Consider the following 26,591-nt stretch of genomic DNA (forward strand, 5'->3'; position numbering starts at 1 on the left):
GTGTGTAGATTGTTCATTGTTGGTGCACACAGACAGTCTGGTGCTGTTAAGTTACCAGATCCTGGCATCAAGTGCTTTTGCAGCACCATCAGCACTGTTAGTAATCCCCTTAGCATTGGGGAATGTACAGTATGAGACAATGCAGGCTGTTGCAGAATATGTGGTAACTTTGGCACCATCGTCTTTGTCCTCACCTGATAAGACTCTAGCCAATGCTGTGGTAGCACCAGAGTTAGAGGACTTCAAAGCTCTACAACAGTTACTGTGCATAAAGGCGGGAGAGGTCACTGAGGATTCAGACCCAATGGTTGATGTTGTGTTCTACTCTCAACCTTCTCAACTTGCTCTACCATGTGTTTAAAAAAAAATCTGAGAACAATAAAACTTTGTGGCAAACCCCATCCTTCATCACCTCACAGCTAAGCAGAATGAAAGATGCCATTTTGATCCCTCCAGAGGGTATGAGCATCTGTAAACACATCCTCCACCAGATTCATTCATAGTTGACACAGTAAATCACAGGGAATGCCAGGGATTCCAGGGATCTTCACAGAAGAATGAAGAAGCCAAAAGGCTAGACTCATTTGGGAGGAAGTTATACTCAACATGGGATTTCAGCTTACTGTAAGCCCTGGTTAGCAGATGCACATTTAACACCTCTACCACTTTGGCAAAATTTTCTGAACTTTTACCTCTGACGTCCAAGCTGAGTTCTCACTTGTAGTACAAACAGTTCCAATAACAATATTCCTAAAATGTTGGAGGTTTAAACTGATGACTGTTTATTTCTTTGAGAACACATCTTGACTGTTACTTCTCTTCAACAGTGAATAGCTTTAATGTTCTTTTAAAGTCAGGATTCTGTAAGATATCTATGCCTGTAAGAAAAAGAAAAAAAAGTCTGCTTCCTTGAGATAAGATCATCTCTATACCAAACAGGCTTCTTGTGCAAGAGGAAAGACATGATTTCTGATAAGACAATCTCATTGGTTTGTTTGCCTGTAGACCAAATGGTTTGTTGATTTACGAGCTACTCTTGATAGCATTTACAACTTGTGATTAGATTCCTAGCAAACGCTCTGTACAAAGGATGTCACAACAACTAACAATGATGTACACCTTTCAGAACATAGCATAAAAGAAAATAATAAAGACTTACTTACAGCAAAACAGAAGTTGTAAAACTGTATTTCAGAGCCTGTTTAAACACTAGTGGACTTTTTTGACCGAAATGATGGTATCTTCCTTGATAATTGTCTGTCTTTAGTTGACAAAAAAAGAGATCTCCTGAGTTTCCTTAGCTTGAACCAAACCATAATTTTACGTTAGTTTGTTTGCCGAACATTATGTGTAGTTAGATTTGCAAGGAGGGACTTTTCAGATTTTAGAGGAGGGACTGTCTACTACCATGTTTATATAGTGCCTAGGACAGTTGTGCCCCAGTGGTTAGTCCTAAAAAACTACCATAATAATGAGAATAAAAATAATGTATATGAAAATAATTTTTGATATCTTCTAAAAGTCAGCAACAGTGAAGGCACGTATGTTGTAATCTCACATGAGAATACAGTACAATTTTATCATTAACAATTTTACATCAATATTTAGGTTTACTTATATGTCCACTCTAATCTGTGCTGATTTAGGCCTCAACTGAGTATTATGTCCAGTGCTCTGCTCTACATTTAAAAAAAATGTGAACAAATTGGAGATGGTCCAAAGAAGAGCAAAAAAAATTAAAGTTCTAGAAGACATGATCTATGAGGGAAGGGGAAAAGAAATGCAATTGGTTAATCTGGAAAAGAGGAGACTGAGAAGGGACATAGCTTTCAATTAAATAGGCCTTTTAGGTTGTCAGTACAGTTGTTCATCTTAGTTGCAGGTAGAATGAAAGGCCTTTCAGTCACAAAGCAGATCTTCTTGTCATCCATATAGTTATTATATGTCATTGCCAATATACTTCCTCTAGTCAAAGTTCTACAAGTTGAACCTCTTTCGTCTGGCACCTTTGGGACTTGACTGGTGCTGGATAAGAGACTTTGATGGACGACGGGAGGTCAGTATTTGCTGGTAATGTGCTAGCATTTCCACTGTTTACTGGGTGCTTAGAAGACATTTGGGGTAAATTGCAGCTAAATAACAGCACACAACACTGAGAACCAGGACTTTATTCTCCAAATCCCTGCTTATGAGTCACCTGAAGTGGCATAGACGGGTTAATTTACTAACGATGCATGTACGCTACCTGGGAGATCGACCTATTGGGTACCCATAAAATAGAACTGTAACTATCATTCTCGCAAGGAGTGAGCTTGATGGGAGAGTTCTTCCCATTAACCTCCCTCAGTGAGGATGTCCAGATAAGTCAGTCATAGATACATCGATTCCAGCTATGCAGTTGTCATAGCTGGAATTGTGTAGCTACGATCAACTTTAAGGTCTAGTGTAGACCTGGCCTAAAAGAAGAAAAAACAGTTATTAACTTAGCTGTAGTTGTTTTATCTTTCACATGTATTGCACATGTTCATTCTATGACACACACTTCTTCCCTTCTATATTGGAATTTGTCTGGTAAGAAGGAACTGAGTGGCATTGGAGTGGAACCACCGTTTATATTATTGCGTGGCAGCCAAAAGTAGATGTGTTGTCCTGGTGGATACCATTGAGAGAAATCTTCAACACTGGTGCACATGAATACCTGAAGTAGGATGGAAGTGAGCAACACAGCTCAGAGCACAATAGTTGTAGAAAAAGGGTATTAAACATTTTTTCACACAGTTTTCCAAAAGAGTAAAGGTGAGGAAAAAAATATAGACTATATGGTCAAACTGATATTTTCTAAATTAAATGTTTTTCATTTTCCTCCAATAGAATTCATAGTTTTTGAATTTTTTTCACTGGCAAGCTTTTATTTTGTTGAAATATTTCATAAAGTTTTTGCTGATCAAAGAAATTAGACTTACAGTTCTGGACAATATTAGGAAGCATAATCTGAGCAGGTGCCATGTAAGTGTTCTTAATTCATCTTTTTTTGATCAGCCTAAATTCTGACCTACTTCATCCCTTGTGTAGCCTAAAACGGAACAACAATGTATGTCTACAATAATATACTCATCACTGGCCCATGTCAACCAATCAGGCTTAGTGGCTTCAGGCTGTGGGATTATAAAGCTGCAGTATAGATATCCAGGCTTAAGCTGGATCCCAAGCTCTGGGACGTTCCCTCCCTTACAAAGTTCCATATCTTAGGCTGAGCATAGGGATCCGCACTGCAGTATTGTAGCCCTATAGCCCAAGCCAGCCGTGGGTGTTTAATAACAGTGAAGACCTATCCACAGAATTCTGCCAGTGAAACTGAATCCTAACATGCAAATGAGAGAGAGCACCACACACAATTTTGAAATGGATTTGCCATTTATTACACTGATGTTCCATCAAACTAATATTACAAATGGTTGACTTTTTCAGTAAGTCAAATATGAACTGTAGGCTTGTGAATGCTAATTTAATTTTAAAACTTTTCAGATGGTGTTCACAGGTAAAACATAAGTACAGATCACTTTTTTCACATTTTTCAAAGCAAAATTATGTTATTGGTACTAGGTTAGTACCAAAGTAGATAAATTCATTCTTTCTTCTGTGGTGAGGTAGTTTTAAATATGACTTAATTACTATAAATACAAATTGTTTGGTGATGAGCTAGTTCCTGGTAAACGCTGTACAGTAGTTTCTTGGTGTTGATATATAAATATTATTACTGTGTTTTGTTTCAAAAGCTGAAGATTACAATCAAGGCTTGTGGGGAGGATATGGAGAGAACCATTAGTCCTGCAGATTTTTTGTCATTGATCATCATCTTATTATGATGGTGTTCAAAAATTGCCTGTTCTCAAGTCTCTGAGAAGATTTTAGGGAGCTTAGGGTTTTTCAGAAGTTTCTTATGTGCTACTGTGATCTGAAAACACTGTAAGAGGCAATGTAGGTGAGGTAATGTCTTTTTTGGACCAACAACTGTTGATTAGAGAGCCAAAGTTTGCACTTACAGGTTTCTTTGACAAGCTCTGTGTGAACTTGAATGCTTGACTCATATCAACGGACGTTGATTCAACGTCGGTTGATCCAGTGGAAGATGTTACCTCACCTGCTTTATACCTGCCATATCCTGGGACCAGGAAAGCTGCAACAAATCTGCAGTGTTGGTTAATTTAGCACATGTGTAATATACTCTTTCAACTGCTTCAGAGCACTTTACGTCCACCACAGTACAAATATATAAAACATAAACTCTCAGCTAAACACACCCCATAGTTATGTCCCACTGGCCATGCTCACTGGTACTCTAGTCTTTATGCAATTCTTGTAGCTGGATTTGCCTATCTAAAATAAATTTTTCCTCATAGTGTAGATCAGGCCTGAGTATGTAACAGAGAGTGATATGTCAGAGTTACCAGCAGAGCTTCCAATTAGGCTGCCCTGCAGAGTGCAAACAAATCAGTTTCTCATGGGAAGTATGGTGACCTCTGAGGTAAGTAAATCCCTGAATGACCTGAGACCAAAGTTAAATGCAGCCAGCCGGGAAAAAGCAGGTAACCCGTGCAGCTCAAGGATCACAAGTGTTGTGTCCTGAAAAAATAAAAACAGTCTTTAAAGTGATACAGGATTGCTCGTTATTTGTGAAGCTATAGATTAACACAGCTATCCCTCTGAAAAAAAAACTGTTCAACAAACTTTGACATGCTTTAAACTTGCTTCAGTTTCCAAGCGGACATAAGATTAAACCATAAACCGGCTTCCTGGATTCTTTTTTATTGTGTTCAACTTTATTCCTATCAAAGAATCTAATTGTTTTCTCTTTTGGTGTATCTGAATGGTATGGAAAGGGAAGAAGGATATATTTAACTTCCTGCTTTACGGTTTCTCTATGGCACTAGCACAGAAAATCCAGAAGTGCACCCCCTCATGCCGACAACTACAACACCTTAATTTTTGAGCATTTATGTTGTCAGGTATTCTCATCCATTTGGACTGTTTTCAATATTTTATCACCTTTTTTTTTTTTTTTAAGTCTACCAAGTTTTTCTGTACTTTCCAAAGTTCTTTTTTCAAACACATAATTGTCTGTCTTTGGCTTCTGAGGTCTTTTGTTATATTGTCTTCTATTTCTTCACTTTGGCTTCCAATTTCCTCTTCACATAACAGCTTTTTTACTGCATTCTTCATCATGTGAGTATATTCCAATAAAAGCTGTTAGTATACCATGAGAGACACTTCTGTTCTTTTTCTTATTCCAGGACATTTAATTTCAAGGAGAGATTTCTTTGCACAGATGGTGATTGAATTTATCTTGAACAGAGCCAAGTATGTTGTCAGAACTTAAATTAATACTGTTAAAATGGCAAAATGGTGAATGGAAGACTTTGATCCTCATTTTCATGACATAAAAGTCAATATCATATATCCAGATTCACAGAAAAGTTAAAAAGGAAAAAACTTAGCATCTTGCAGGAAATTATTTAGGATTTGAAATAGTATTCAGTCCCTCTGCTACAAAAATAATGGTAAAACTTTGGCTTACAAGTGTCATGTCTTACTGTTTGATTCCAGTAACTTTCAAATTTTGTTATAGCAAGTGTTGTTTGGGCTTCAAATTTTAATGTCAGGCACAATCTGTTTGCCACATGGACAAGAAGGAAAGAAAGAAAATGAGACCTCCAAATTGTCTTTTACCAACCCCAAAGATTTCCTGGAGGGGCGAGGGGGGCATGATTTTATACTTACCACTGTGTTCTTTGGATGAACTCAGACCAGCTGTTCAAGATTGCTGATCCTTTTACAATGTTAGAAAATATCAGTGAGTTAAATATCTTTCTCTTTGTACAGGATGGTCAGTTCACTACAGAATGGTAAACTGGGGTTCACTGTGACCAAGAGCTGTTTGTAACTCTCTTTAGATGAATTTTACCATGCTGTAGTCAAATTTATAAAAATAAAAAAAGTTCACTAGCAAAAAGGAAGAACAATAAATGAACTATTGACCCCCCTTCCCCCCCCACTGATACAGGAAGCCAAGAACTTTCAGCTATTTTCCTTTGAGCTGTGACTGTACTACTTGTCTCTTTCACGCAGTTCTGTACAGACAAAACAGCATGTAAAAGCAATGAGCAAATGTTGCCACAAATGTATTTGTCTGGAATCAATTTTAGGTCATCTGTTCCATCCTCTGAGATTCTACTAAAATTTTTGAACATTGTCCAGTGTGTGATAGTTGCATTTTGAGATGGAGGCTAGAGATTTGTAAAGGCTACAGACTTCCTATGTATCTTAATTCAGACTCTCTCATACATCTTTACAGACATATAAATAAGCTTTTTAAAAAATTGCATATTGTCCGTACTGATTTTTGGAATTCATGGAGAAACTCTTTTTCCAATAGTTCCCTTCACTTTGCTTTCTTTTGCTTGAATATGCTGCAGCTTTATTTCTGAGTTCCCATTTCTGAAGCTGAATCTTTGACTCTTAATTTCTCACTATGGACAATTCTCTGTTTACCTCTTGTGTCCAATCTCTTTATTAATATATCATACAGGTTTAAGAAAATTGGAGGTTGAGGGGATTAGATTATTTATGAATGGCTGCATTCCGTGTTTCTCCATGTTACGTTAGACTGTTATTCTACTTTATAAAATAATGTTAGCTTTAAATGTTTTTCAGACTGTCAAATAAATCTTATGAATGCTAGACAACACTTATGTAGGAAAATAAGTTTATTTGACATTTTTATGGAATAAAAATAAGTCTTTCTTTTGTGACAATTTTGTTTCTTCCTTCTCATTCGTGGCATTATTAGTTGAGCGTCCTAAAAGAGATTTCCATGGTAAACTCAACGTAGAGGAAGTATGGCTCCACTACTGAGAAATTTACAAATGGCTATCAACAATAAAGACATTGGCAGTGTAAAATGGCTTTAATCTCACATCTGTGCAGCTGTTTTAATTTTATTTAAATAATCACACTCATGTGGGTGATAACTTAATACTAATATATTTTTATGGAAGGAGGAGGAGGAGGTGCATTTACTGACTTGACACTTAGGAAGAGAATGGAGACCATTTGGTAAATCTAATATATCAGGTTTCCCTTTCACCGTGGGTTCTGTGTGCTTGAGTTCTGGGTATAAGGAACAGCATGGAAGAAGTAATGAACATGTCAGTGAGAAGTTTGAGAAGTAGCTGAGTTTGTCTGTATTTTCAAAAACAACAAGAAATCCTGTGGCACCTTATAGACTAACAGATATTTTGGAGCATAAGCTTTCGTGGGCAAAGATCTGCTTTGTCTATAAGGTGCCACAGGACTTCGTGTTGTTTATATCAGTGAGAGAGACTTTAAGATAGAAATCAGAGCCTAAATGCAATCAAGAGCAGAACTGCACAATGCCTTGAAAAAGGGAACTAATATCTTAAATATGATATGGAAGGGAAAAAGAGGAGTCTGTGGAGGCTTTGAAAAGTAGGTAAGGCAGATGAGAATTTTGAAGTTGTTTTGCAGAAGACTTCCATGGATTTTGGACAGACTTTAGAGGAGCAAGGTGGGACTGGAGTGATTAAAAGGTGGTAAAATTGAAGTAATCTAGATTAAGGGATGTGACCAAAGAAAAGTTATTTTCATTAATTAGCAAAATATAAATTTTTCTTTGAGATGTGAATTTTTAGTTTAGAAATTGCTGTTCAGCACAAACCGGTAGTTATAAATGAAAACAGTTAATATTTTCAGTTGGTAGATAGATTTCATGAATCCATACGTTTATTTTAAACTTGCATTTAGCTCTGAAGCATGAGTGCATATTACCAACAGTTTCTTGCTGTATATGTGCCATTGTTTTTTTAATTACTTTGGACATAAACTGCCACCAAACTATCTCAGTATAATGGGGAGACACATCAGAGGGTTTGTCTGTGTTACAAAGAACATTTTTGTTTTGTTTGTGGATGCTCATGAAGTTCAAGTATGCAAAACTGGACATAGTTCAGGTTAGTACTCTGCAAGACTTCATTCTCTACATAGCCTTGCCAATTTTCATCAGTCTTCATTCGCATTCTCCTTTCTATTCCACACCTGGGCCCCTCCTGATCAGAGACTGCTGATATGGATTCAGTTTGTGCAGTTTTTTGTGTGTGGTCAGTTATCTCTGCCACCAAATAGATTTTCACTTGCCATTTGAAGTAGGATTTCAAACCACGTCTTAAGAAGCAGAAAGCTACTGGGGCTGGGAAAAATAGGGAGGCGTTTTCAGTTTTTAAAATGGTAGTTTGGGTTCAGAAATGAGTCTAAATTATTTCCTCTCTTTCCTCTGCATAGGTTGCTTTTTGTTGAAGTTTTGAGAGATACGCTGAATAGATTTATTTTGGTTTTTGTTTTATAAATGTATTAAATAAAAGATTCAACAAGCTGTTTTGAAACACCACCATCATTTCTTGTTGTGATGCATCAACATTTACTGGAGCATGTGGTCCCTCCCCTCCTGACTGCTGGACTTCTCTGAAGGGGTTTGTGAAGAAGGAGGAGAGTTATTTAGAAGTGGTAACACTCTTGATATTGACAGTTAAACCCAGGGGATGCAATTAATATTATTTGTATCAGTGTATTGAATTCTCCATGTTCTACATGTAAAGTAAGCAAAGTTATTGCAAGAACTCCACTGCTAATGTTAACTCTCATCTTAATACAAGTTCATAAATGTGACACTATAAGAAACACATTTTTTCTGAATGCCATCCTGCAAATGCATAAAATACAGCACATAGTATCTTTTTATCTTTAGCAAAAAACACTGTTTTCTATGATTTTTCAAGATGTATATATTAATTTTCTACCTTTTCTCCATCTGAGTGTAAATTTCTTTGCAAAGAAGTGTGGTGTGTATAAATACTTAAATGATTTGGTTATATTAGAGATGGGGATGAGATTTTAGAGAGAAATCTCTGAAAAACTTTGTTCTTTTCCTTCTTCCTTCACACATACCAGTTAATGATAACTACTTCCTTCCCATTTAGTCCCTAAAGATATTAGAAGATGGAGGACTGTAGTGTGTATGATCAAAAAACAAATAAAGGCATCGTCATGCAAGAATTCAAATTAAGGGAGTAATTTCTTTGAACAGAGTGGAATTTTTGGAGGGTAGTATGATGTTCCATATTCAGTCTATATTGAGGTGGGAAAGGGTACTTGTTCGATAAAGGTGTAATTCTGTTACCTACATTAGTGGATCATAACTTCACCTTCTGTGTTGGTCATGTATAATCCACAAAGAGTAGTCATCCCTTTGTTTTTTTTTGTGAAGCAGCTGGTCTTTATTTAATTTGGGTATTTGTTACAAAAAATCAAACTTCTCTTTAGGAGCTCTAGGAAATGTGTTACCTTATCATAAATCTTATATTTTCAGAATGACACTTCTAAGAAAATATGTATAATGTAAATACATGAGCTGTGTATATGTATGTATAAAATGTACATATTCATATGCGTAGTACATAAAAGTACTGTGTGAAGATATATAGAGAGAGAGATAGAGTGAGAGAGAGTCTCTTTAGAAGTTGCCTGAGATCATGGGAATTCCTGTTAAAATAGTCTTGTGACTAACGCTCTTACAGTTCTGTCATGGATCTGGCTGAAATTGAATTGTCAGTCACTGGTATTTTTCTGTATTGGGTGCAAGAAAAAAAAATTGGTCACAATCGTTTGCCAGCTTCTGTATGTCCCCTTGAGCTTTATGTTCACAGACTGAATGCTGAAAGACAGATTCAATGTGGTCTGTTAACAGAAATGTGGCTTAGCATGAAGAACTGTTTCCTTCCACAATTTCCTTTTCATTTGGTTAAATTATTTCAAATCTTCTGTAAGAATGACCATAAATACCAAAGGTCCATCTAGTTCAATATCCTGTTTTTTGATAGTTGCCAGTGCCAGGTGCCTCAGAAGGAATGAACAGAACAGGTAAACGTCGAGTAACTCATTTCCAGTCTCTGGAAAAGACATGAGGGACATCACAGTGATAATCTGCCAAGGACATAGGTCACTGACACAAATTGCTTTATTTGTTACAAGTCTGCAAGCTTACTGCCTGTTTACCATGAAAGTTGTTACCCTTTTATGTTTTTCCCTTTTACATAATCTTAAAAACAGATATTGCACATTAATTTACAAAGTAAGTCTTCTTTTTTTAAAATTATTACTTCATTCTTTTGCCCCAGGATAAACAGATAAGCAATGACGAAGAACGTTTGAGGAGTGTGGAGGAGACCAGATTACAGTTTAGGAATCAGCTGCGTTGTCTAGAGACTGAACAGGAATCTATTCTCACCATGATAGGAAGTGAAATTGATGCAGCCTGTGAAGTCCTCTCTGGGGACTCTGTGGAGAAATTCAAAGTAATTATTCATTTCCATTCTGCCTTAGATTTTTAGTTTGCTACCTAATGGGTAAACGGTAATTGATTTTTTTAAGCCTGTTTATAGTCACATACTTTGATACAGATAATCTGTTGAGTAAAATTTTACACAGTTTTAAAAAGTATGGATTTTTGGAGTCGCACACATTGCAATGTATTTTAGGTTATGTCTAGACTGCTGAGAACTGTTGGCAAAAGATCACAATGCATTTGCATATCTTTTGACGACACCTCTGTCAGGGAGGATTGTCCAACATTTGGCCCATCGGCACACGCCCAGTGTCGGGGGCGGAAAAAACCTCTGTCCAGACATCTCTTCTTCCTTGTGGTATGAGGTGTACAGGGATGTTGACAGAACACTCCCGACTGGTGGAAGTCTTCCGAGAGATCTTCAGTCTGACGTGTGCTCTGTTGACAAAACTTCTGTCAACAGAAATTTTGTTGACAGAAGCTTGCAGTCCAGACATATCATTATAAGGCTATAACACAAGTCCCTGCCTGTGTGTCCCCAGAAGTTTTTATTTTCAGTTGCCAGTCTTTTCTTTATAAGTAATGGTTTCCAATTATTGTTGATTCATGCAAAATTCATGCAACGCAAACGGCGTCACATTGACTCAGAGGGAAAAACGTACAGTCACAGTTGCTAACTTTCTTAGTTTTGCTTCAAAATGATGCTCAGATCTCAAAATTGTGGGTTATATCAGAACTACTTTGATATTGCGTCTTGTCTCTCACATATGACAAGTGTTTAAGAAAGTTTCAGTATATTTCAATCCCTATAGTTTTTGTTAATACACCTCAGCATGCTGTTGTATCAAATAATGATTTAGCTACAGTTTGTCAACAGATACAGAAACTCAGTATGATAAAATCTCTGAGTCAATATAATTTTATTTTAAAATGTCTTTTTATGTTTAAAATTGGTTGCACATCAGAAAAGAAATTCTAATCTTTGTTCATGTGGCCAATGTTTAAATTTAAAACAATCCTATTTTCAAATGCAACAAAAAGAGAAAATACAGACATTATAGTTTTTATGCTTTATATTTTAAAACACATTCTTTTATCACTGAACGCCACATGAGTTTTGCAGAGTATAAATGTTGATGCTGTTTACTTTTACAAAAAGAAAATTAAAACATATTTGCAACATGGAAATTTTTATAAATATTTTGAAGATAATCAGACCCTGGAGTGATGATCTGAGCGTAACATTCTGGCAGACAGCAAACCATTTTAAGTTTTCCACTACTTAGTAAAGCGCAAATTTCCTAACTTTCCTCCTTTCATGAACTTCCAAGTTTTGAATTCCAAGTCTAAATGCCGCAAAGATGGAATTATTGTTTTAATTTGCATCCTTCCTAGAAATTACATTTCAGGCCAAAATTACAAAATAGGACCTAAATATGGAGATTTTGTTTTCATTTAAAAAAAAAAATTGTGTGTTAGCCTCTGTTGACTCTTCCACTTTCGTGAAACCCCTTCAGTTGCATGCTATTAGCAATCTTAAAACGAATTTGAGCCATTTGCTTAACCTCATGAACATAATAATTATGGCAAATTAATTTTTTGCTCTTTGCCCTTATTGACATTGGGTAGAGGTGTTGTGTGGAAGCAGTACAGTTGACCATGAATAACGTAGAGAAAACATGTCTCTGATTGGATTTCACTGATGCTACTCTTTTCCAGGAGTGTGGGTTCTATCAAGGGCGCTGGAAATGTTTAACCCAAGTGATTTTCTTCTAGAAGTATAATTTCAATTTAGTTGTCTCGTGAGGATTTCAGAGAAAGATAATGGCGGTATTGGAGGAAGCCAAAGAATAACTCGTCTTCATGTATCACACTCTCCTGGAAGCAAAAGTTTGACCCGATTTGATAGTTGTGCCGAAAGACACAAGACATCTGGATAAACTTTTGGGCTATGTCTACATTAGAAGCATCTGTCGACAAGGAAATCTTGATAGAACCTCTGTCAACTGATTTAATCTATACGCAGCTTGCTCTGTCAACAGAGAACTGCCAGACTGAACTGCCCTCTGATAGAAAGCAGAATGGCAGCGCTGCAAAGATGGTTGCCCAGCAACGAGAAGTCCTCTCTGTTGCCAGAAGTGGCTGCACTGCACTACTTTCGACAGTACCCTGTTGACAGAGTGTTATTCCTCAAATTTTCAAGGGATAACACTGTTGAGGCAAATGCAGAGTTCTGTTGAGACTTTGTCGACAGAATGCTTAATGTGTGTAGACACTCCCTGAGTTATGTTTCTGTGGACAAAACTCTCTAGTGTAGACATAGACTTAGGCTGGGTCTACATTAGAGAGTTTTGTCGACAGAAGAAGCCATCTGTTGACATAACTCAGGGAACATCCACACACTTAAAACATTCTGTCGACAGATTCTCTATAGAACTCTTCATTTGCCTTGACAGTATTATCCCTCAAAAATTTGAGGCATAACAATCTGTTGACAGACTGATGTTGACAGGAGTGCAGTGTAGACACTTCTGTTGACAGAGAGGGCTTCTGGTTGCCAGGCAGCCCTCTTTGCCTGGCAACCAGAAGCCCTCTTTGCAGAGCTGCCATTCACCCACTTATGCATCTGACGAAGCAGGTCTTTGCCCATGAAAGCTTATGCTCCAATACATCTGCTAGTCTATAAGGTGACACAGGACCACTTGTTACTCTGCTTTCTGGCACCAGAGGGCAGTGCAGTCTGGCAGTTCTCTGTCAACAGAGCAAGTTGTGTATAAATGCAATCTGTTGACAGAGGTTCTGTTGAGATTTCCCTGTCAATGGTAACTTCGGTCGACAGATGCTTCTAGTGTAGAGGTAGCCTTAGGCTGTGTCTATACTTGCATTCCTCTTTCGAAAGAGGTATGCAAATGAGGGGAATTAAAATGCAAATGAGGTGCAGGTTTGCATATCTGACACCTCATTTGCATATTTTGAAAGAGCTTCATTCGAAAGAAAAGAACCAGCGTAGACGCTGCTCTTTTGAAAGTAAACCGATCTTCCCCACCTACCCCATAAAAAAGGGAAGAAGGATTCTTTCGAAGATGGGGTTTACTGTCGAAAGAGCAGTGTCTACGCTGGTTTTCTTCTTCAAAAGAAGCTCTTTTGAAATAAGATTAGCAAATGAGGTGCCAGATATGCAAGTCTGCACCTCATCTGCATTTTCAGTTTCCCTTATTTGCATACCTCTTTCGAAAGAGGAATGCAACTGTAGACACAGCCTTAGTGTTTTGATGTCTAGTGTTTGTACAAAGACTGTAGTGTAGACACAGCCTTGAAATGTATTTATTCCTTCATCCTGTGTTTTCCTGCTGCATGAACTGCCCCTGCCTGCCCTCTAACAAATCCTCAAGTATTTGACCCTTTCGTTATGCATGCCAGTACAAGAGATACCATTTGTGATCCTTTCATTTTTACAAACAAGAAGAAGTCCTGTGGCACCTTATAAACTAACAGATATTTTGGAGCAATAAGCTTTCATGGGCAAAGACCCACTTCATCAGATGCAGAGGGGGGTGGTTCAGAGGGGTATTTAAAGAGTAGAGTCCCAGTAAAAGGGAGAGCCAGAGCTGACATGGCTACCTCTCTGATACTTTTCATTTTTACATCAGTAGTGGAACCCATTTTAATAAATAGTATTAAAGGAATAGAGTTCTTACAAAAAATAATTTGACTTTCACCAGAGAAGTCCCATATACACATACAGTAAAGCATATTTGAATGAATACCAGCTAAAAGTACCCCATCCGATAACTATTGGACATTAAATAAGAAATTAATAAAAATCATACCATTCTGAGATGGAAAAGAGCAAGATACATTTGGCATGATACCCAGGTTTGCTTGCCAGAAAGGAGGATGCATTTGAAGTTAAATAGACATTGAACTTAACAAGACTTCCATTAAATGTACAGATATGTGTAATCCACAGATTATATTTTTTTTGTTCTTTAAAAAGAAGTGAGGAAAGCAACCTCTCAAAGGAATAGATATGATCTATAAAAATATAGAGTTTAGGTATAGTTCCTTTTATAACAGGTTTTAATTTATGCTGTAGTTGGATTTAAAAGAGATTGGTGGAAGAGAGGTATGGCAGACTCTATGATGTCTGATTTGCCAGTACAGATTTATCTTCTGCCTTCATTAGTAATTTTATTTCCTTAATACACAAAATGGATATGTAAGAACTTGTAATCATCAATCTCAAATACCTGAAGTAAGTCTGGTGTCCTCTTATAGTTGGAATAGAAGATAACATCATAATGAAATAGCAAATGTTTGAGTTTTTATTAGTGCCTGTTGTACATTTTTCTCACTCTCTGATAAAGCAAGGAATGTGTAATTCAGTAGAGCAGCCAAAAATCTCATGCTATTCCAAAAGAAAAGCCAAAGTGGGAACAATGAAATCACAAGCAAGAAGAGCCTGTACTTATGTGCTTTATAGAGTACTAACATACAATTTGGAGAAAATGAAGTGGGATGACTCTGAAGCTAACCTTAAGGGAAGAAAAAAAGCATTTTAACATGTGCTTCAGATCAATTATTGCAAGTTTAATTCCCTTGTTAATAAACCATAATTTTCAGAACGGGGCACCTAAAGTGTATCTGAGATACATTATTGCTGGTACAGTACAACCATAATAGTAAAAAATTGAAGCATTTTGCAGATGTTAAAATCACATATTGTTGTAGTGATCATCTGGATAAGTGTGGGAAAATAACAGACGTACTATGTACCAGGCACCTGCTGACTTCAGTTGCATTTTAAACTAGATTATGTAGACATTGCATTTCTTATTGTTTCATGAGCCTGATATGAAGTTAAACCGTACTTTCAAGTAGTTAGGAATAAACCATCCAACACTGATATTTAGTAATGATTTTTTGAACTATTGTGCTCATTTTTTCAGCAAATTAAAAGAATAAATAAATTCACCTTTTGCGTCCACATTTTTTTCCAGGCAATATCACTTACACCTGGCTTACAGAATGATCCTCATCGCTGGTTAGCAGAAACAAAGGTAACTTCATCTCCTACAGCTGGCTTTGGTCACTAAAAATGGTATTTAAAAATTGGAGTTAAAAAGCAGAGGGGTGAGAGAGAAAAAATCAGAAACTTGTAACATTTTTCTGTTAGGCATATTGATAATTCCAGCTTGGTGCCTGGTCTTTCAAGTCAATTGAATGGTGGTGATTTTTTTAACTAAAGGTCTTTAGCAGTCTGTTGCTGGGTAGCAGTAAAAAGTGTCACCATAATTCTGAAAGATATCAGAATTTATTCTGTTTATTGGCCCTTTGAATGGCAGTTATGCTTGTTAGCCATCAGTAAGCTATAGATATTTGTAGAACCAAATTTACAAAATTTTTGCCTTAATTATGCTCACTAAATGTAAGCATGCCCAAATTCTGAGCAGCCAGGTAAACAAATGCATTTGTGGCTGAAATGATGGAAGCCTGCTCAAAATATGGCCCTTTGTTTTCTAGATAGGCTTTTCCCTTCATCGGTTTTTTTGGAGTAAAACAAGAGATGTTTAAGGTGCACAGTACTGCTTCTTTCTGTAGAGTTATAAGAAAAGATGAATGTTTTGATGTAAAGCAATTTTGTTTTATATCCAAAGTTTTTTTAGACTGGATTCTTGAAAATATGTTATTTTCCTTTAACCCTTGTTCTAAATCCCATGATCCTGATAATGTGAGTACACACATGCTTGGAAATCTTTTATGAGCCTGCCAATCTGACCATGTGAGCTACTGTAAGCTTTAATTTGTGTCTTTAGCTTAATGGTTCAAAGAGATGACTGGTAACTTCTAACCCTTGCTTTTTTACGTTGCAAGTCTTGTACGCAGCCTTATCCAGTATCTTTTAATAGGATTAAGTGTCTCATGATTAAAGTAGTTTTTATACTGCATGAAACAAACCTTTTTTCTCTGTGATATAAAAGGGTCATTGCAGGGAATGAGAAGTTGACCAGTTGACTGAGGAAAATTGAATCTGCTTACTAACAAGGTGTCTTAAAGTTATTGATGGGCTAGCACATAATACACATAGATCAAGAGTGAATATCACTATAAATAACAGAGATAAGATTTTGAATCAGAGGACAAGAACTCTGTAGGAAACAGTCTCCTATTCAGATAGCTAACGCTGATGCCCTAGGCAGTATTAGAAAGGCTGTCCAAAGGCATTTAGTAATTGTTTTCATAAATATGCCAAATGAGTTTCCTTAGTTATTGGTAGAGGTGACCTGAAATGAAAGGGAGTGGAAATACTACAGTTTTTTTATCTTTGCACCTTTTTAACTCAAAAGAAAGAACAGCTTTAAAGATAATCTGGGCTGAATCTCTGATCACAGAATTATTTGAATTTTACTTCCAGGTCATGGCATTTGGTGAGGAATGTGGAAAAACAGGATTTTGGTTTCTATTATTTCTGAAATCCAAATTTTATATTCCTTGGTGGTTCTTGGAATGCTGGCAAATATGTACAGCCCCATCAAATTCATGGCCGTGAGAACCATGTCACAGACTTGGAAGTCTGGTCTCTACCCCATGGAAATCTGGTCTTTTGTATGCTTTTTCACTACACTTTATACAGTAAACTCTTTCATATCCCGCAGCCCCAGGACTGGGAGGTTGCTGAATATTCAAATATTCTGGGTAATGGAGAGTTATACCTAGCAATGCATAACACTAAAGAAAAGCAAGATTAGATATTAAGAAACAAACAAAAGTGTATGCAGAGTACTTTATTTACCAACAACATTAGTTCTGTACACTGTAAACTTATACTGTGTGTGTTGTATTTATTTGTATTTTCTTTCACTATCCTATACTTATGGAAAATGTAACTAAAATTTACTTACGGTAAAAATGCCAGGTATTTGAGAATTCTGGTTGATAGAATGCCAGATATGAAAGTTTACAGTAGCTTCTGCAGGATAGATCAGAATTTCTCAAATCTGGTGTCCTGATCAAAAGGCAGGTTGTAAAGGACCACAAGGTTATTGCAGAAGGGTCGCAGTACTGCTACCTTTATTTCTGCTCTGCCTTCAATGCTGCATGGCTGGAGAGTGTAGGCTGTTTGCCGTTCACCCTGCTCTCGCAGCAGGAGCACAGGAATAAGGGTAGCAGTACCACAGTCCCTCCTTCCCCAAGTCCTTTTTTGGTCAGGATCCTTACATTTCCAGAACAATAAAACTTCGGATTTAAATAGCTGAAATTTGATTTTTAAAATCCTATTGGTTATTAAATTGACCAAAATGGACTGTGAATTTCGTACGACCATGCCTGTGTGCAGTCCTCTCCTAGTGCACCCTGCGCATGGCTGCCAGGAAACTTTTCCTTCAGTGGTAGTTGTTGGGTGGTTGTAGTTGCTCCAGCTGTTATAAGTCCCTGTGTGCAGTTACAAAGCACAGAGCTGTCCCCCTCAGTTGCTTCTTACCACCCATGATGGTAATTGGAATGCTGTTCTCTACCAAATCTGTTATTTTTTTCAGCCTTTGTGAAAGTAATATATACAAAGTTAGTCTAGACTTCATTAATGTTTATAAAAGGAAGTTTTAACAGTAGTATAGGTATTTTAAAAAGTTTTTGGACATGGTTTTCCCTATTTAGGGTTTTTCTATGTATAGTACCAGGTATGCCGGGTCATCGGATTTCAAGATATGTGTTTTTAGCTCCAGGCCTATATTCATGAATAGCACCCTGAGGTGCTGTTAGCCAATGGTCAGGTGAGATACCACCTATGTCCTTATTTTCATCCGAGTCTTTAACTGCTAGAACAGACAGTCCCTTTGCAGCGGGCAGGCTGGGCAGGCTGACGGATGCCCCAAGGTCCTAACACCCGAGTCTTTAACTGCTAGGACAGGAAAAGTCCCTTCGCAGTGGGCATTCAGGACAGGCTGACGGATGCCCCAGTGGTTGCACAAAGAGCTTCCCACACCCGAGTCTTTAGCTGCAAGGACGAGAAAGTTCTTTCGCAGCAGGCAGCCAGGGCGGCTGACGGGTGCCCCAGAGAGTCTGCTCTGTGGAGGCAGCATGACTCGGCGCCCAGCTCTCAGCACACTCTCACCAATGACCAGGCTAATGCAGCTGAAAAGCAGCTGGGTTCTTTGTTTTGTGTTCGGCTTGCACAGTTACAGGGAGAGTCAGGTTACAACTTAACCAGTTACTTATTTATTGACTAAGGAGACTTAACTCTTATGGTTACAAGATTACAAGATATATATACTTTGTTGCAAGCTTACAAGATTTATACTTTGTTACAAAGATTACAAGGTTTACACTTTGTTCTTTAGTTGTCAATAGCTAGCATATAACAATTCATAGATCCATTATTGAATGTGCACAAAGAAAACAAAAGGAAAGCAATACACTTAACAGGTCTTATTCTGACCCCTGCATTACGAATGTGGTGTGGCCAGCGTTTTCACTCAGTCCCTCGGGAAGAAGCAATAATAACAAGGAACGGGCGTCCCCTAGGACACTGGGAGGTAAAGACCCTCCTGACCGGCAGGTAGAGGTAATTGGAGCTCAGTTAGAGGGGCTGCCGGACCCTTACTTTATAACCATTGGGTTACATACACTCTTCCTTATCTCAGAAGATGCCAACTGAATTAACTTGTCTCGAGACACTAGTTCTCACAAGGCTGGTTCACACCTGTGGGGTGGAGATAATTTTAGGGCATTCTTTCTTTATGGGCCGGAGATTTTTCCTCTGTCTGGGACATTTGTGTAGGCAAATCAACTGATGGTATTTAGCCAAGGGCAGTCTGAGGCCCGGCTGTTTATTAGCCCATTGTCTCTTGATGTAGCTTTGCTCCAGAGCATCAAAAAGACTGTGACTGAGATAAGCATATCTGCACTCTCAGGCATTCCAGGGCTGAGCTGAAAAGCGGGGGTTCTGTCTGGCTACAGGTGCTTAGGAGAAACACAAGTAAGGGACTGGTACCACGTCTGCAGGGAGTTCAAACCCAGGATGAAGAAGGATAAAGTGTAGGCTGAAATTCCTACAAAACTTTATCCTTATCCCAAGAATAAGGGGATTTTGAAGTTGTTGGGGTGCTTTCGAAAAGCAGCCCCATCTGAATGAGCTGCGCAGTGGCGAGCTACGTCAATTTTGAAGTGCCGCGGCTACCGGCATTCTAATGAGGTGCTGAATATGTGTTTCAGCGCTTCATTAGTAAACTTCGAAATGGCCATTTGCTTGGCCATTTCGAAGTTTTGGGCTAGTGTAGATGCAGCCTATATCTTATGGGGGAAAATCTTCATTCTATGTTGCTTCATTTTAAGTTGCAACTTTACAGTTCCTATGCCCTATTTAAATTGTAAACCCTCTGTAAATGCAAAATAGTGCAGATTGGAGGGAAAATGTAAATGGCTGCACACACTGAAGAGTTCTAAGTTAACAGTATAGTCTCAAAAAAGGATCCTGGGCTTCACTGAAGACATTTCACTGAAGGCCTCTGCTTGATGCAATTGCTGTCCAAAAAAAAAAAAGATGCTAGATGGCATAGGCAATGAGGAATATGGGAATATAAATTAGTTGTATGGTCCCACGATTTTTCCAATACTGGTCATCCCATCTCAGAAGGATCTTACAGGACTAGAGGAAATTCAGAGAAGTGAGACGGGAATGATTAAATGCCTGGAAAAACTTTTATATGAAGAAAATTGAAAGGGTTGGAATTATTTGTCATAAGAGATACTAGAGAATGTATGAAAATAATGAATAACTTAGAGAAGGTAAATGAGAAACTTCAGCTCACTTTGTCTATAGTAGAGTTTAAAAAAGAACTACATAAATTCATGTGAGAAAGGTCCATCCAGGCCTATTAGCCAGGATGGGCATGGATGGTGTCCCTAGCCTCTGTTTGCAAGAGGCTGGAAATGGGCAACTGGGAACTGGTCACTTGATGATTTCCTGTTCATTCCCTCTGGGGCACCTGGCATTGGCCACTGTTGGAAGACAGGATACTGGGCTTGATGGACCTATAGTTTGGCCCAGTATGGCTGTTCTTATGTTCTTATGTCTCATAACTCAAGAACAAAGAGATTTAATGAGATTGAGGCCACGTCTACACTAGCCAAAAACTTCGAAATGGCCATGCAAATGGCCATTTTGAAGTTTACTAATGAAGTGCTGAAATACATATTCAGCACCTCATTAGCATGCGGGCGGCCGTGGCACTTCGAAATTGACGCAGCTCGCCGCCGCGTGGCTCGTCCAGACAGGGCTACTTTTCAAAAGGACCCCGGCTACTTCGAAGTCCCCTTATTCCCATCTGCTCATAGGAGTAAGGGGATTTCGAAGTAGACGGGGTCCTTTTGAAAAGGAGCCCCGTCTGGATGAGCTGCCCGGCAGCAAGCCGTGTCAATTTCAAAGTGCTGTGGCCGCCCGTGTGCTAATGAGACACTGAATATGTATTTCAGCACTTCATTAGTAAACTTCAAAATGGTCATTTGTGTGGCCATTTCGAAGTTTTTGGCTAGCGTAGACATAGCCTGAGTGGAGGGAAACGCATAACTCATGAAAGGATATTAGTTTTTTAACACAATATATCCTGTGGAATTCTCTGCCAAAGGAAGACAGTGAGGCCAGGGACTTAATACAATTCAATAAGGGATTATACATTTTTATGGATGACAGGGTTTTTGAAAGGTATTATAATTAATGATGGTAGGAATGTTGTGGAAGAGCTATTAAACCTGATGCGTTGGGGGGTTAATCCAATCTCCAACTGCTACAGTTCAGGAGTTCTTATATGTGAGACAGATTTCCCCACATTTGCCTATTGTTAGTTTCTTACCCCTTCATCTAAGCACAGCTATGGTGCTGGCCACTGTTGGAAGGGGCACATATAGACCCAGCCCTTTTGAAAGGGGCATGTTAATGAGTGGGTTCGAAAGATGCTAATGAGGTGCTGCAATAAATATGCAGCACCTCATTAGCATAATGGCGGCCACAGTGATTCGAAAGTGCGGCTTTTTGAATCGCACGCCGCCCGTGGAGACAGGACCTTCCGAAAGGACACCCCCCCAGTTTTCAAAAGCCCATTTTCCCAGCCCAGTGAAAAGGAGAAAGGGTGCAAGTGTGGGGGACAACAAGCAACAGAAGGAGGGGATGGAGTCAGTGGGAGCAGGGCCTCAGAGAAGCGGTGAGGTTTGGGGATGTGGTAGGACAAGGGGCAAGGCAAGGGTATTTGGTATTCTGAAACCTGAAAGTTGGCAATCTTACATACAGGCATGCTGGTGAACAGGCCCCACTCTAAAATGTGATGGCATAATGACTGCAATGCTTGGTTTCGAAGGGCTTTTGAAAACTGGAGGGGCCCTTTCAGAAGGTCCCGTCTCTATGGGCAGCATGCAATTCGAAAAGCCGCACTTTTGAATCACCGCAGCTGCCATTATGCTAATGAGGCGCTGCATATTCATTGCAGTGCCTCATTAGCATCTTTCGAACCTGCTCATTAACGTGCCCCTTTCGAAAGGAAGGGGCATGTGTAGACCCAGCCTTGGAGGCAGGATACTGGACGAGATCATTGCTGGGTCTGATCCATATGTCGGTACTTATGTTCCTCTGCAAGCCAAGTGTTGCAGGCGTTAGCATCACATTTTAGAGTGGGGCCTGGTCACCAGTATGCCTGTATGTAAGATTGCCAACTTTCAGGTTTCAGAATACCAAATACCCTTGCCTTGCCCTACCACATCCCCAAACCTCACCGCTTCTCTGAGGCCCTGTTCCCACTGACTCCATTCCCTCCTTCTGTTGTTTGTTGTCCCCCACACTCGCTCCCTTGCTCCTTTTACTGGGCCGGGAAAATGGGCTTTGAGCAACAGTAGAGGGTGAGGGCTTCAGATGTAGGTGTGGGCTCTGGGGTGGGGCAAGGAATTATGGATTTGAGGTGCAGGAGATGGCACCAGTCTGGGCCTTTGAGATTTGGAGTGCAGGAGGGGCATCTGGGCTAGGTCAGTGGTTTGGGTTCAGGAGGGGATGAAAGCTCCAAGGGGGAGTTTGGGTATGTCTGGGGTCCTCTGAGGTGGGATAGGGATTGGGGTATGGGAGAGGGTGAAGGTTCTAGCTGCGGGGTTTAAAGTGGATGGAAGTGCAGAAAGCTACTCTGAGAGAGGGAGTTCTAGACTTGATTTTGACAAATAGGAAGGAACCAGTGGAGAATTTGAAAAGGGAAGTCAGCTTGGGTAAAAGTGATCATAAAATGATAGAGTTCATGATTTTAAGAATGGTAGGAAGGAAAAAAGCAAAATAAAAATAGTGGATTTCAAGAAGGCTGTCAAGGGTTTTATTTCACCCTCTTCCACTCCAAGTGCAGAAAGTAGGCTCTGCAAAAGCTTAAAACACCTTGCCAATACACAGGCTTTAGTTTAAAACTTCCCAAGGTCACAGATCCCCTGGATCCTGGGGGCGGGGGGGGGGGCGGGGGTAGGGCTACCACCACCAGAGTGGGGAAAAGACCCCCTATCCCAGGAAGACACACTCGGGGTGTTTCCCTGTGTGGTACCCCAAGCTCTAAACCCTCCCTCAGGAGAGAGCTTAGACAGAGAGAACTATAAGTTAGTAGCTGACCTTTTAGTCTAAGGCATGTACACACACAGACCCATTGTTAGGACACAGGTATCAGATCAATTGCTTAAAAGCAGTGATTTATTCACAAAACAAGAGAAAATAAATCATGGGTCGCGTGCAGAGAAAAAGATTTCCCTGGGATTCAGCTTAAAAGTTATAGGGGGAAAATATCAAATCAAATCACCACCACAAAAAAAAAAACCCACACCAAGGTAACAAGCAAACAGCAGTAGCCGTGCCAACCAAATTCAAAATAACCAGATCAAATTTAACTATACAGCAATCCCCTGGTATGCACAATTTTGATTTGCGCTTAACTCACATTAATTCAAGTTAAGTGCAAATCGACAGTACTCCAGCCCCACAGCTGGGGGCAGCAGGGGAGGAGCCCCACTGCAGCAGCTGTCTGTCCACTTGGCTCCCCCATCTGGCAGAGCCCGGTGGGTAGAGAGCTGCTGTGGCACAGGTTCTCCCATGTGTATGTCTGACCACCCAGCTCCTCCATGGCTGGTCAGTTGCCTGGTTCCTGCTCCCCCAACTCTGGGGGTGAGGAAACTGACCTGGGCTGGTAAGTTTCCTGGCTCCTGCAAGCCCAGGGTATCCTATTTTGTTTCAAGAAGAAGGGTGCTTTTCAAAAGGGGGGGTTTCCTTTCAAAGGAACCCCATCCATACAGCTTATTTGGCTTCCAGAAATGGCTCTTCTGGAACCCAGATCATGTAGGAATATGCACATGAGAATGAGATATTTGGAAATGCAAATGAGGTGCAAATTTAATCTTGCTCATTTGCACGCCCCTTTAGAAAGAGAGGGGCCATGTAGATACAAGTTTAAAGTTTTCAGATAATACCATGTTGGCAGGATGCAAGTACAAACTGTAGAAATGGTTTGATGTAAACATCATAAAAATAAATAAGGATAAATTCAAAATACTCCAGTTGGACGGAACAGTCATTTGCACACATGCAAAATGGGAAATAACTAGTGCAGAAAGGTATCTAGGGATCGTAATGATCCACAAGCTAAATATGAAGAAACAATTTAAACACTGTTTCAAAATGAGCATACATCATCCTGGGATGTATTAGGAGGAGTGTTTGTAAGGAGGACTCAAGAAGTAATTCTTCCACTCTACTGTGTGCTGATTAGGCCTAACTGGCATATAGTATCTACTTTTGTTTGCCACATTTCAGGGAAGATGTGGACAAATTGGAAGAGAAACAAAAATGATTAAAGGTGTAGGAAACATGACCTATACGGAAAGATTGAAAGAATTGGGTAGTGTGCAGAGCGTCTGTGGTCACCCCTACACCAGGGAGATGCTGGGAGCCATGTAAACCTGGGTAGGTAGGGAGCTTACCTTGTCTCTGCTGCACCACTGCTGGACATTTAATGGTCCAGTCCATGTTGCTGACCAGAGCCACTAGGGTCTCTTTTTGATCATGTGTTCCAACTGAAAACTGGGTACCAAGCAGCACTATCTGTATGCCCTGTGAACCAGCAGTGCATAATAAACCTGCAAGATGAGAGTCTATTCTGGAAAAAATCATCTACATGCTTCGCTTGAGCATGCAGTTGCTGCCAACCAAAATATATATGCACATTTTGAGTCTATTTGTATGTTACGTCAGAATGTGGCCTTTAATATAGTTTTAATATTTCTTTCTAAACTTATAGCAATAGCTATAATAAATCAGTAAGCTGATTCCAAAGGTTCTGGTTCAGTTTAAAATTTAAGTCCTAGCATTCTTATCAGAAATTTCCCTCCTTTTTAGTGTCACATAATTTTTTTCTTCTCTAGACCAAACTTCAATGGATGTGTGAAGAGGTGAAAGAGAGAGAAAGCAAGGAAAGGAAGCTGCGGCGCCACCTATTGCAGAGTCAAGAGCAGCTTAAGCACTTGACACGGAGCAAGGAGTGTGAGCATCAATCTCTCTTTGAACAAATAAAGAAGCAAGAACATGTCCTGGAGGAAGTTAATAGAGAAAAGAGAGGTGAGTGGATCAGTTAATTGTTGTTAATGTACAGAAAGAGGAGAAAAATGCTAATTTGGATATGTTTTGCTTATTCTTAAGATCTGCTTTGTCTTATAGTCATTAAGAATTCCATTTGGTGACTCGCGAATGAAAACCAGGGAAACAGATTTGTGTGTTCTCTTGGATAAGTTGTTTTGTTTTACCAGCCTCTATATTTTAGTTCTGAAAATGTCTGAACAACGCATAGGTTTGTGAAATGGAAAGTAGACATACCAATTAAGTCTTTCAGCTCTCATATTTGAGGCATATTATGACCAAAATCATTAGTAAAAATTATAGAGGAGTGATAGGAAGGAGCATTACTTGGATCTTACATTGTCTTTGCCTTCATTCTGGTTTTATGTGTTAAAAAAATTTATTCTGAAGTAATCTCTCTTTGGTATACAAAAATACAAAGAGCATGTTTTGGAATTTCCTCTGTTTTATTTTAATGTTCATAACTACCTTTTTTCTTGGATGAACCACATAAATATTGTTTGTCTCAATGATGGCTTATTAAGAGTGGAAAATGCAAAAAATGGTAAATGTCAAAGGATGTTCTGAATTCCTTTTATGATGGTCTAATGGTGCATGATTATAGGATTTATTGGTAAATGTCCTGTCTTTTACACATGTTAAAATACTGAAGAAAATAAGTTTTGGATTAAAATTTAGTTGTAACCAGTTACATGTGGAATGAAAAAAGCCAAGACTGGAGTAATGTATTTTTAAAAAATTAACTTTGCATGTCGGAAAATAGGCATTTAATCTCAGTTTAAATTAGGACATTTTTAAATGGAAAAGAAGCGAAGGAGTCTTTCTGGTCAAATACCATACCGTGCCACTATATTATTGACATTATTATTAGCAGTGGCACCTTCTTATTCCATTGTTTTTATGCAGATGGTGTTAGGCTAATTTGAGGACTGTTATTTCTCTTCACTTATACAGATACCAAAGCAACATCTGATGTGGCACCTCATTACTTTTGGGGGTTTTACTGTGTATTATTATTACATTGTTTATATGTTTTCTCTCTGACTAATTAACGTTATTTCTTCCTGATTCAATAATCTTATTTCAATTACTACTTTATTCTTAGAAGATTCTGTGTTAGATCTTCCCCAAGTTAGTGATGAGTGAAGCTGATTAAGGCCTTAGACTGGCACATAGAAAATTTTGGTTCTGTTTTTGGCCTTGCTACAAACCTGCTCAGTGACCATTTGTTAATCACTTCGGCTACGTCTACAGTAGCATTCCTCTTTTGAAAGAGGCATGCAAATGAAGGAAACTGAAAATGCAAATGAGGCACAGATTTACATATCCGACATCGCATTTGGAAATTCTTTGAAAGAGCTTCTTTCAAAAGAAGAAAAGCAGTGTAGACACGGCTCTTTCAAAAAGTAATCCCCATCTTTGAAAGAACCCTTCTTTCTATGTTTTTTATAGGAGGAAGGGTTACTTTCAAAAGAGTCGCATCTACACTGCTTTTCTTCTTTTGAAAAGCTCTTTCAAAAGAATATGCAAATGAGGTGCCAGATA

The 26,591-nt window shown here is 38.9% G+C and overlaps 1 protein-coding gene across 1 annotated transcript in view; it reads left to right on the forward strand.

Moving 5' to 3' along the window:
* The window catches only part of CEP128 (centrosomal protein 128), a 315,311-nt gene that overhangs the window by 102,768 nt on the left and 185,952 nt on the right, over nucleotides 1-26,591 (forward strand). Inside the window, exons 16-18 of the mRNA XM_074998779.1 lie at nucleotides 10,248-10,424; nucleotides 15,415-15,474; nucleotides 24,836-25,028. Coding sequence (XP_074854880.1) covers nucleotides 10,248-10,424; nucleotides 15,415-15,474; nucleotides 24,836-25,028 — 430 coding nt within the window. The remainder of the gene's footprint in view (nucleotides 1-10,247; nucleotides 10,425-15,414; nucleotides 15,475-24,835; nucleotides 25,029-26,591) is intronic.

This window comes from Carettochelys insculpta, chromosome 6 (genome assembly GCF_033958435.1).
Source record: "Carettochelys insculpta isolate YL-2023 chromosome 6, ASM3395843v1, whole genome shotgun sequence".
NCBI lineage: Eukaryota > Metazoa > Chordata > Testudines > Carettochelyidae > Carettochelys > Carettochelys insculpta.